This window comes from Brachypodium distachyon, chromosome 2 (genome assembly GCF_000005505.3).
Source record: "Brachypodium distachyon strain Bd21 chromosome 2, Brachypodium_distachyon_v3.0, whole genome shotgun sequence".
In the NCBI taxonomy this organism is placed as follows: domain Eukaryota; kingdom Viridiplantae; phylum Streptophyta; class Magnoliopsida; order Poales; family Poaceae; genus Brachypodium; species Brachypodium distachyon.
In genome coordinates, this window is record NC_016132.3 from 4,424,766 (window position 1) to 4,437,290 (window position 12,525).

Genomic DNA, 12,525 nt, shown 5'->3' on the forward strand with positions numbered 1-12,525 from the left:
TTGAAGTTAGTTCTTTGTTTCTTTGAGCAACTATTTGGGTTGGAAAATGGAAATCAACTTTCGTAAGAGTAAATTCTTGTTATACTTTTGCCAAGCCTGGGATGTGGCCGATCAATATGTTAAGTTGCTTGGGTGTGGCTTAGGACAATTTTTCATCTCGCCCTCTGGGCATTCCTATTCATTATAGACGGCTGAGCATAACAAATCAAAACAATAAGACTCACCATGATTGTTTCATCTAAATATAGTTACTAGCAATCTATCTAAATACGAAATCAAAACAAAAATTCCCACCATGATTGTTTCATCTAAATATAGTTACTAGCAATCGCTATATTATTTTGCAGGTAACTAGCAATCTCTATTTTACTGGTATTTCACTCTGGTTTCGTAACCAAATTTTTGTTTAGGAAATATCAATGGAACAGAAGTGAAATCTTTGTGAAGTGAAATAAATATCAATTATTTTAGACAATGAAACCTTTATTACATTCGGCCTCTCTATTCCTCTACGTATACAGTCTAGAATAAAATATTAATAATTGGAAATTTTTAAGTGTCATCGATTTTTAGTTCTAGTTTCACTAAAGTTCCACTCCAGTGTCAGCAATTTGGTTATAGAGCACAATCGAGCAGGCAAAGCTCGTCTTGGGTTCTTGGCAGCTGGCTGCAAAAGATCTGGAACTTGAACGAATCCTGCACTCTTCTCGTCGACCCAGCACGACAAATTAAGCCTGTTCCTGACTGTTGTGGATATAATAATCCAACCATGTATGATTAACAGCTCCTATGATAGTGTTTACTAGCTTGGTTGGAGCGTAACGGCTGGGCATCAGTCGCCCGTCTCCTTGTGCTGTGTCGCTCTCCGTTTGCTCTCGTGTCATTTGTCCCGGGGAGCTTGTAGGTTTGTAGCCCGTCACCACCTAACCTGCACCATTGTTCATGACGTGTAGCTATACTGCTCCACGCTAATCATGTTTCCAGAATAATTTTTCGTCCTCGTGGTTCTTTAGTTCTTGCCAGTTCGTGGTAACTGCTGGTAAGGTTCAGGTTTTGGTCGTCCAAGGCTTTAGTTTTTGCCAGTTCTAGCAGTCTGTATGAGGACTAACCAAACGTAGTTCAGTACAGCAGTAATCATACTGTTATGGTAGCAAATTCGCATCCTGCTAGCAAACAAAACAAAAAACGTGTGATGTAGTGATGTAAGAAATATAGGAGTTAGGAAACTTGCAACATCTGGCTAAAACTTTTGACCCCCAGATGGAAAATGGAGTGGCACTTTTTAAGGAAAAGAAAGTGGCATCAGAGCTAACTCGTGCCTCTTTATCTATATACAAAAAGGCTAAAACTCATGCCATACTCTTCAACAAGGTGCAGAGCTGCGAATACTAATGTCCAGAAGGCATCAATAAACTCAATACAGGTTGCACATCAACATATATCCACTCTAGGCCTGGAGAGCAATGAAATTCTTTCTTCAAAATATATATCCACAGACCACAGACTAGAGGAAAGAGAGAACTGAAGCCACCCTTTCAGAGCTGCACTACATAGTTTAATCGGAAAAGAGGTCTGAATCAACAAGGCGCAAAGAAGCTATTTCTGCAAATGCTAGTGTACAGGGAGTTGAAATCCACATGACCAAATGCAATCTGAATCTGTACATCAACAATTCCTACCAAACGGCTAAACCAAACAAAAAGGAAAAACAGACTAACTCAAACTGGAATGCTGAAAAGGAGAAACAGTGTGAGACGAAAGGCAGGTGTATCTGTGCATAGCAGTGCCCATTGAGTCCGAGCATATCTTATTAAAGCTTCCTGTGATCTAAAAACTCATGCTGCGGCCTGGTACTCTGCTGGTCCTGAACTGTGTATATAGCCTTTCTCCCCACATGCTTAATGTACAACAAATTAGGCCTTGAAAACTCTTTTTACGTCCAATCAGTTGAATATTCACCTTCTCGAGACCGGAAGATGAACAGAAAAAAGCCTCATCTATTGCTACACTGTGAGCGCGTCTCAAAATCTGGCGAAGCGCCGTGCTCGCTCATACTACCTCTTGACAAGCTTCGCAATCTCTGCCAGAACTTCTTGTTCTTGCCTGTCATCAAAGGGCCTGAGCTGGACTGCTTGCGGAAAGAACCTGAATCAGGAGCTGGAGTGAAGACAGGGGTTGATCCAAACATCTCAGATAATAGCACCCTTTCCGCTTCCATGCCAGTTACATCGTAAACCGCGGTAGTATGAGCCGCCAATTCCTCGCTGAAACTTGCCGAACCAAGAACCTCGTCACCCTCGCTGCAGACAAGTTTCAAGGCCTGCACGACCTCACTCATACTTGGCCGGTGTGCAACTTCAGGTTGCACACACATTGATGCAATAGCAGCTGCTTTTGCCACATTGTCCAGTGGTACATTAGGGCCAAGAAGCGGATCGACAGCTTGGCGTAAGCTCACCACATTCGTCAGATATGGGCGAGCCCATGAGACTAGGCTTTCTTGCCCTGCAGGCTGAGACATATCGACAGGCTTTCTACCTGTGAGGAGCTCAAGTAGTACGACACCATAACTGTATACATCACTCTTGACAAGAAGATGCCCCGTCATGGCATACTCCGGTGCAACATAGCTGAGAAGAAATACAAATGATCATATTACGTTTAATATCAAAAACTATATTAAGACAGTTAAGAGGATATATTTCATACCCGAATGTGCCCATGACACGAGTGGAGATGTGCTGGTTTCCCTCCCCTCTCGCAGTCCTAGCAAGTCCAAAGTCAGAAACTTTTGGAGTGAAGTCGTGCTCTAGCAGTATGTTGCTTGACTTGAAATCACGATGAATCACACAAGGGCTTGAATCTTCATGTAGATATGCAAGTGCCCGCCCTGCCCCCAGGGCTATCTTCATTCGGGCATTCCAATCAAGGGGAGCTATATCACGATCCGCTCCTACAATGAGCAAAGACGATAAGTAATTTCTTCAATCAATTTATGTTGGAGGTAAATCTGCAACTACTTACCATGCAGATGGGACTCAACACTGCCATTTGGAATAAGTTCATATACCAGACACCGTGCATTCTCCTCGATGCATATGCCTAACAACTTGACCAAATTTCGGTGATGCAAGCGTCCCAGCATCTCAACCTCAGCCAAGAACTCCCGTTCACCTTGGCAATCAAATTTTTTCAGAACCTTTACTGCGACCCGTGTTCCATCTTCAAGTGTGCCCTGGTAGACACACCCGAAGCCACCTTCTCCAAGTACCGTTGAATCATCAAAGCCATTTGTAGCCTTTTCAATCTCAGTGAATTTGAATGTCTTTGCATGTCCTGCGTATGTTGCCATGCTTGACCCCAGCGAACCTGATGGACCTGACGGTGAACTACAGCGACCAGCTAACAGTGTGTGGCATGTCCCTGCAATCATGAGATGTTTCAGGAGGGAAACTTGTACTAACAAAAACAGAAAAATATTATTATAACAAGGAAATGATACAGGATGTTTGGAAGTGAAATGGAGGATTTCTCTGAAAAGCTTTTACAAGCACTATTCATTACTGTTTCAGATGAGCACATAAATTTTGCTTGTTTGAGAAAATAAAAAAATTGGTTATGAATTTAGCAATATAACCATAATTAAACAATAAACACTTGAGGAGCGCTAAAATCTAGAGACAGTGGCTAATTTAATCCTAGCAAACTGACAACTTCCGGTTCAATTCAGTAGATGCTAAATGAGGATGAAATCAGGGCTTTTGAAAGCTCATTTTGTAGGTACCACAACAAAGCAGTGAAGATGTCATAATTTGTTTATAGTTTGAAATATTTGCTGCATGGGAAGCCAGGGCTATATCCCTCCATCTCATGGAATTATTGGTACTCTAGAAGAATACTGTTTGACAATATTTACGTATAGGTCACAGTGACATTCAATATAGTCTGTTGGAGTCACTTGACTGAAAATATGTAACTCGTGTTCTGCTATCATTTGAGCAGCTGACGAAAATGGCATCACAAGAATACAAGATGGTGCATTTATCATATATTACAAGCATGAGTACACATACCGGAAGATCTGGAAAACTTCGGAATTGCACTATGAGGAAATTGTTGAGCCATGTCATCTGAATCCCTGAATCTGATTATCAGCAACCATGCAGACAGGGTGCAAATAATCAACGCTATAACTGTAGACAAAACAGCAATGGCAATTAGGCTCCCATTCACTTTTCTTTTGGGTCTTCTTACATCAACCCCAAGAGGCTTCATTGCCCTTCCATTTCTGCTGTTGCCAAATGCACCCTTGCCAACACCTTCCGGTGCTGAAGGGGGAGAAGGAGGAAGCCCTGAAAAGAGTGCATGCATTTTGGTGAAACTCATGGTTCAGAAGATCAAAAATCAAAATGCTTAACAATGAGATAATAAATAATGAGCATAACACACTGAAATTTAATGATGTTTATGAGATTAATCAAATGACTACGGTATAATATGGTAAAAATAGCCTGTAGCATTGGTCAGTGGCATTCATGAAATAAGGGAGAGGTCAGGAGCACACGTAAGAATGCAAACCTGGATATACAACATAGAGGATTTCATAGTCCCCGAAAACTGACGGTTTTAGAGAAATTTTTTTGCTCCACAAGCTTTGAAATGTCGCAAAGGCAGTAGCATTATCAAAATTGACATGCATCGGTACCAGATCCACAAGAACCACCGTCTTGTCTGGTTGATCACCAGCCACATTTGCACCCATAACACGAACCTGCCTCCGTGCCATGTTTAACCCAGATCCCACTTCTTCGGCAAAATCCGACACCAATGGAAAGAATGAATAAAGGTCAACACTTAAACGAATTCCAACTTTAATTGGTAGAACACAAGCACATGGGGCTCCCGCAGGTGGATCTGTTAAAGGCTCTGAGCATGATAACGAGTTGCAATCTGCATATTAAAGCTTCACTAGGTAAGAAACCATTATAATTCCAAACTATGCAGATATTACAGAACTAGTACTAAAGTTTTAAAGGACAAAGATATGGAAATATATATATAGAAAAATGCACCTAAGTTAGGTGGTGGTGGAGGTAATGCCCAAATAGGATGAGTTGATGGGGCCTTGGGCTCTTTGGGAGGGATTGGTGGAAGAGTAGGAGAAACACGAGGTCCTGAAAATGAGAGAAGTATCAAAATATGTACTGACACGATGAAGACAAATAGGCCAAGCAAGAAGGCTTGAAAGTACTTTTAGTGACAGTGTGCCCCCTTGGTGACGCCGGTGAAGTAGATGGAGGATGCACAGGGAAGTTTGGATGGCCTGGACAGAGAAAAGAAATAAAAGTGTTAGTGCTATAAAATGATGCCAATGTGTTTAAAAAGGAAGAGCCAACATTACCTCGAAACATCGGTGGAGGTGCATGATGGTGTTGCGTTTTAGCCCCAACCTGTCTTGGAGCTCCAGCTCGAGAGATCTCAGGACCTATAATGCAGAACTTTTGAACCTCAATGTTCACAATTGACAATAGCTAGCCAGCTAGGTAATTGATGGGAGTATTATGCCGAACCTTGAGCCTGCAATGGTGGATAAGACGGTGCGGTCGATGGATTTTCTCCTTTCTTTGGCACCCATCCACGAGGATGAGATCTACTAATGGGTGCTGGTTTAGGAGCTACTCCTACCGATGGAGGATGAGCATGTGAAGTTGTCGAAGCATTTTTGGGGATTGCGGGCATATTTCTGTTCCGGGATAGAGGACTAGCTGCAGGTGCAAACCCTGAAATCAGAAATTAAGCAGTCAAGCAACAATGTCTTTCACAAACTGCAGATGTCCGAAATATTAACTGAGATTACCTCTAGTGGGTGATTTGTGAACTGGGGCAGTACTAGGCTCCTTTGGAGGAGGTGCACGCAGAATGTCATGATTCTGGTAACTTGGAGGGGGTGTATTTGATGAAGGCACTGCATTTCCAAAAGATAAACATTAAGTTCAGCATCTAAGAAAAAACACGAGGAAGATGATCAGATCAATAGAAACATATTTGTTTATACTCACCATTATTATGCTCAGTATTTGGAGCCAGTGCCTGTTGTTGTGGTGCTTGCGCAATAATAGGTGGTGCAGTCGGAGGATTCACATGTTCCCGTGGAACTTCTAAACAAGAAGTGGAAATGGTAAAGATACACAACTTGGCTATTTTGATCCACCCCAAGGAAAGCAAGTTACCTGAAGTAGGAGGAACAGCTGGGGAACTGCTTTTAGGTGGTGGATATGGAGGGACACCAGTACCTAGAGAAGGAGAATGAAGGGGGTGAATAATGAGGGAATATACACATTGGCATAATTGCGAATTTTGCGATTAAATTTTGGTAAATCAAGAATCCAGGAACCTAAGCGTACTATCAGAATTCAGAATATAGATACCTGATCCAACTGGACTTGGATGATTGTTAACAGAGGGAGGAGGTGCTACGGGCAGATTAGGCTTCACTGGGACAGATGAAGTAGGAGCCTGAACTGACGGTAGCAATGCAGGTGACCCAGGAAGTATTGGTGTGGGATCTTCGACTGCAGCTTTTGGAGGAGCTGCTGGCGGGGGCACCTTAACAGAGATAGTGGGAGGCACAGACTCAACTGGAGGAGGGGCATTATATTCTGCACAAGATTCAATTAGTGATGCAATCATCAGGAATGGAATACAGTATCTAACTGCAAGATGAGCTACCTTCAGGGGGAACAACTGGAGCCGGTGCATTTTGCGGCTCGGTGGGAACTGCAGGGCTAACAGCTCCCTTCTGGAGGGGAGGACTTGCTGATGGAGCAAGGGGTGCTGCAACAAACCAATGTTAGGGGCCACATTGCAATGTTGATCATGATCTTAGGAATTCAGAGTTACCTGTTGGAAGAGTTATTGGACCGAGAGCGAATGTAGGTTGAGGAGGACTAGGAGCTTGTCCTTCAGCCGCAGGCGAATTAGCAACCGCCGGAGAAGAAGCCAGATCACTACCTATAGTGGAGTGAAGAACACAGGTTTATTGTCAAGTATATATGTACACTAGTACTATGCAATTACTAAGCTCAGAGTTCAATAACAGAGAATTGTAGGCTACTATCAGACCCAGTCACACAAATTGTCCAGTGTTGTTTCACCATATAAGATTGCAAGACGAGCAACTATTGCAAGCATATAGCAGCAAAATGCCAAGCCTAGTTATATTTAGGGGGGGCGAATATTCAGCCAAAGCAAGCATTTCCCACGAAATAAACAGGTGGATTTAAATCGAAGCACATGTGATGGAATTTAAGTGGCTCGCAGTTGCAGGTACAGACAAGGGCAGGAAACACGAGATGGCCAAGCCACCGACACTCGTAATGGAAGTTCAGAAATAACAGGCCCATACTCGTTAATCCTGACAAACTTCAGAAAACACAGCGAAATTGCAGTTTCCCGGCCACGGGTTAGTTAGCTAGCACGCGCATTGCGAAGAAAAAAATCCTGAATCCACAAAGTTTTCCCCAACAAATCACACATCACCCCCGTAAAAATACTCAATGAGATACTGTATGAGCAACAACCAAGCCCTCGCATTATCACCAGCACCTACAGCAGTTACAAGGGAAAACAGGCGAAGCTTCAGCCTTGAGCAATGGCGAAAATTTCCTCACCTGTGGATCCAAGAGCCGAAGCGAGAAGAGCCACCGCTACCACCACCGCAGAAGCGAGAGGCCGCATCTCCCGCACGCTCATAGCGAGAGCAAGCCCAGACCACCACCACCACCAGCAGCAGCAGCAGCAGGCGGCAATGTCCCCCGGCACAGATCACAAATCAGGCGCGGTGCCGCTCCTCCGAAACCCACGAGAAACAGCCCCTAGAGCGGCGGGAAAGCACGGAGCCTGACTGCCATTTTGGCACCACGCCATGGGCGAGCAGAGGCCCATGTGGGGAGGGAGGGAGAAGAGGAGGAAGAGGGGAAGGTGCCCAGGGGAAGGCCAACGCCAAGGCAAGGCAGCAGCAGACAGCAGTACTAGTAGTGGTACAGTACAGTAGCCAGCAGTTAGTAGTTTACACGGGGAAAAAGGTGTATCTGTAGCAGCTACAAATGAATTATGAGCACTCATGAATTATTAACAGACGCCCCATCAATCAACAAAAAGGAGAGCACTAGCTAGAAATGGATCAAAGCAGAGAGAGATCATTTGTGATTCAGTTCAGCCGCGGCGAAGCAACGAACGAACGGTGTTGTGAAAAACATTCCTTGCTTCCTGCCCGTGCCCTCCTCCCACGTGTTTCAATTCAACATCCACCAAGGCTGCCCTGAAAAGAAATCTCGATCTTAATCTTGATCTTGATCTTGGCCGGGTCCGTTTAAATGATCTTGATCTTGGAGCAATTAATCGAGGCATCCGGCCAGCACCGTGAGACACCATCCGTCCGTCCGTCCCTATCGCTGTAGATCCTTGTCCTGTGGATGGAGCGGATTTGTTTGTCGTCCAGCGCAGCCTGGTCCGGCCCGGGATTAATATTAACAATTCCGATGCATTGGTGCAGACACGAACCGCTCCCTGAAAATTCGGTCGGGTTTCGATGCCCGTCGGTCGATCACGGGCCACGGAGCATAGCTAGCGGGAAACTTTTGAACGGGTATCCGCCGTCCGTGTAATCCTGACACGGATATTCGTCTCCGTTTGACAGCACAACTGGGTCATGCCACCACCTTTCAGTTTTGGTTTTGCCGAGAGGTTGTGGAGTCGCCGTCGCCGGCACGTACGGACCGCTAACACTTAGCCTAGCGCGGGTCAGGCATTGCGTTAGCTAGCTAGACGTGTCACGTACGTACAACTCTGCCGATATTATTTGGTCCCGTGCACTGTGATGCTGCTGGACCTTGTGTGGAATCCTGACAACGTAATGTCATGCCACGTGTTCCGGATCAGATGGAATTTTGAAGCCCTCACCGCAGGAATTTCACCAAGATTTTTGTACTGGTGTTTGCTCGTGATATATCAAACACACCGTTGTCGGCTGGAACCGCTCCAACTCCAAGGACAAGAATACAAAACTATTTACAGTATACTGCATACACTTTGTCTCCATCGATCTACTCGCTGGTGAACTACGGCAATCGAATAACCTGCGGGCTTTTCTTTTATGCTTTACTTAAATTAATATAATTTGCAGCGGTTGTACATTGTGCATCGCGATACACATTTTCCCTCCCGCGATAAAAATATATAGATATGCTTCTCGAGTTGATAAATGTTCGTTGGACGTATGTGTCGGCCAGTACGCAGCTGAAGCAACAGGCTTCAAAAGGAACACCGTGTGTGCGCACGTGTCCACGTGTCGTGGTCGCTTGACCTACCACGGCCGCTTTGGCTTTTCGCCACGGGACGGCAACGTGCGGATACGTACGTATAGAGAGATTGCGTGACATGCAAAGATGGACGAAAGAAAGAGTACTAGTTACCGGCGCTCGTCACGCCTTTGCTTCCCAAGTTGCCATCGATCCATCCACTTATCCACATGCTCGTCCTACCTAGTGGATGCAACACGTTTAATTCCTTTCCTTCAAGGAAGCCCTTCTTCTTTCTTTCGCATCATTGAACTCCCCCTTTGAGTTCGTATCTGTTTATAGACATGGATGTTCTGTTTTGAAACGCATGAGTGTATACATGGACCAGTGTAAATTGATATGGCTGTTTTGACAGGGACTTCAGTATGATCAGTTGATCGACCGCCGTATAAAGTTACACTGGTCCATGTACAAATTCGTGCCACCGCAACAGTTTCAGTCGCATGTCCATTGCCGCAACATCTCAGTTCTTATTTTTGCAAGCATACCCGGCTGGGCTCATTTCCACCCCTACTGATGGTTATTGAAAGCTACCATGCTTAATTTGTTTATGGATTATTGCTACTCAAGAAAAAAAAATTGCCCAAAATTTGGTTAGCAAGAGAATATAATAGGAAAAATTCGTACAGACAAACGAGATTATCGTAATCCAGTGCCAGGTCTAACAAAGCCTGGTACGGATATGTACCACGAAGCTGTCGGACAGGACAATTCCCACGCCGGCCGATTACAAATTGCGTGCATATATGATCATAAGGATTGTGATGACCGCATTGATGGATGAACGTGGCCGTGTCTCTTATAGGCATGCAAGGGTAAGTACGTACCGCGGCACGTTATATTCCCGGGCAGTACCAATAATTCTGATTAGATTAGATTCCTAAGCCCGAAAGCCAACTTGATGATCGATTTCGATCGTACGATTCTTAAGACCTTTCTGATGTTGCGAATTCCGGTCCGTACGTGATCGAATACTAAACATTTCCCCCCCTTTTTTGCTCTCACGAGAATATAATTAAGGATCGGTCTGAAGAAGAATATAATTAAGGTGCTCCAGTGCAAATTTTGGTTCCGTTTATTTCATTTTCGTGTCACGCGGACGGCGGACCGTGTCGTCAAATGATTTCTGTTCCGCGCTGATCGACTCGTGCCGTCTTTTCAGTCTGTGCACGTGCCTAGAGGTGCAACATGGCGATTCTCAGGTTACCCTTGATCCTTCTTAGTTTAACCAAATGAACTAAAATTTTAAAATGATACGATTTTTTGAAAAATTAGTTCATTTGTTTGAACTAAGAGGATCAAAGGGTACCTGAGGGTCACCATGTTGCACCTCTACGCGTGCCGTAATTTGCTAATTGGACAGGGCACGTAGATTTACCGTAAAACTCACCTGGAAGCAGGCTAAAACGACATTCATGATTTGCAAATGTAGTTTTGCAAGTCAGCAGTGGTAGAAAAGAAAGCTTTGGTAGCAGCGGCAGCTAGACAGTGAGGGCCTCTCCCCCTGTTTGCTTTGGCGCTGTAAAGGTGGCAAAGAGCCGGCCGGCGTCCTTTCACTGCATGTGCCGTTGCCGAGGTTCAATACCACGCAACAGGCAGCCCGATCTACCTTCACTAGTCACTACTGCATGCCTCTGATCCCATCATGAAATACTTGCTAGTAACGGAAAACCTCAACACGCCCGTACGGATAATATGCTTGCCACTGCATCTGCTTGCTTGCTTGCTCGCAGCGTTTAAGCCACACGAGGGCGTGACATACCATACCGGCATCGATCAGAAAGAAGCAAGGGAACAATCTGCTTGTCCTTGCGAGTGAGTAAAATGAGAATAAAGATGGATCGATCTGGGAGCAGAAACAGGACCCGGCATGCCTGCCTGCCTCGCCGGGCCAGGCCAGCAGAAAAGTGCCCTGTTGCAGCAAGCGCTGAGCTGAAGTGCAGCACTGGCCGGCAGGCAAGCATGTGACCGAGGAGGCGGCACGCACGCGCCTCGCTTTGCCTCCAGCAATCAGCGCGCAAAGTGGAGCCAACTTTTCCTTTTATTTGGTCCTCCCGGTTCTTAAAGAAACAGAGGAGCAATCATGGCTTCCTCCTTCTGCCTTTGCCTTGCGTCGCAATTCTACTATGCCATGCGTGAGCCGTGATAGTACGACATCTCGCTCTCTCTAACAACATCTTTGTCAATAGCAGCGGCAGACAGAAACAGTGATCCTGAACTCAAGGGGCTTGGCCAGGAAGTCTCTGTTCTTTCTTTTTGGAGGGGAGGAGAGAGCGAGAGAGGAAAAGAAAAGGCTATCAAAAGGACTTTGACGAAAGGCGTGAGAGATTCATCTGGCTTGTTCTTATCTATACCATCTGCGCTATCTTCCACGGAGTACATGCATATGCATTTGCAGATTTGCTCTTCTGTGGCGCTCAACATATATGTTCAGAGAAAGGCTGAAACACCTTAACCGTGCCTTTGGTTAAGAGTCTTTCAGGGATAATCCAGGCGCAGAGGGAAAATTAGCAGAGGACGATGCGTGCAGCTTTCTTCTGCTGTAAGAATTGTACTCTGCTACTGTTGCACTATATGTATGTCAGGTGTTGGTATCGATCTTAACCAAAAAAAAAAGTCCCAACCGGCAAACGCTGCATGAGAGCAGAGAAATTGTCATCCTTCGTACGAAACGACCAATGGGTCCAGACAGTTGTCTGTTTATAGTGAAACGGCAGGAGCCATGGGGCCCCGATTGGCAAAACAGAAGCCCACAAGATTAGAACCGGCCCTGTGAAGATGGTAAAAACAGAACAGAATCGGTCCAGTTAAGAGGGTGAGGTTTCTGATGCAGCACATCTAAATGGGCCTTACTGGAGGCCCATACACAGAAAGGCAAGGTCTCATCGTGGCTAGGTGCCTAGGTTTGTGCTGGTCTGATGAGTACAGTACCGACTCCCCCCCCCCCTCAAAAAAAGAACCTATGGTAAAAATACAGTTAAAAATATGAGTACTGGCACCCGTAGCCCGTAGGGCCGTGCAGCCCGTGCCTGTGTTATTTGGCCGCTCATTGGAACAGCAAGCGGCTTCACTGTTACATGCCGGCGGCAGGTAAACTGGTAAAGAAAACAATACTACTCCTACTATACGGAAAACAGCTAGTAGTACACACAGCATCGGCGGGACT

The 12,525-nt window shown here is 45.3% G+C and overlaps 1 protein-coding gene across 2 annotated transcripts; it reads right to left on the reverse strand.

Annotated features, from left to right (window-relative positions):
• Nucleotides 1–1,454: 1,454 nt before the first annotated feature.
• LOC100836129 (receptor-like serine/threonine-protein kinase ALE2) lies at nt 1,455–8,116 on the reverse strand. 2 transcript variants are annotated; one of them, XM_010232280.3, is made up of 16 exons: nt 7,671–8,116; nt 6,901–7,011; nt 6,730–6,834; nt 6,429–6,659; nt 6,231–6,293; nt 6,060–6,155; nt 5,858–5,965; nt 5,571–5,780; nt 5,402–5,485; nt 5,252–5,323; nt 5,073–5,174; nt 4,579–4,950; nt 4,074–4,352; nt 3,025–3,423; nt 2,710–2,953; nt 1,455–2,630 (listed from the first exon to the last, which is right to left on the reverse strand). In XM_010232280.3, exons 1-16 carry the CDS (start codon nt 7,750–7,752, stop codon nt 1,994–1,996), a joined length of 3,195 nt encoding a protein of 1,064 aa, XP_010230582.1. In that variant the 5' UTR covers nt 7,753–8,116; the 3' UTR covers nt 1,455–1,993. The 2 variants fall into 2 exon arrangements, with proteins under 2 accessions (XP_010230582.1, XP_010230581.1); XM_010232279.3 differs by having other exon boundaries at nt 6,060–6,158; nt 7,671–8,112.
• Nucleotides 8,117–12,525: the final 4,409 nt, after the last annotated feature.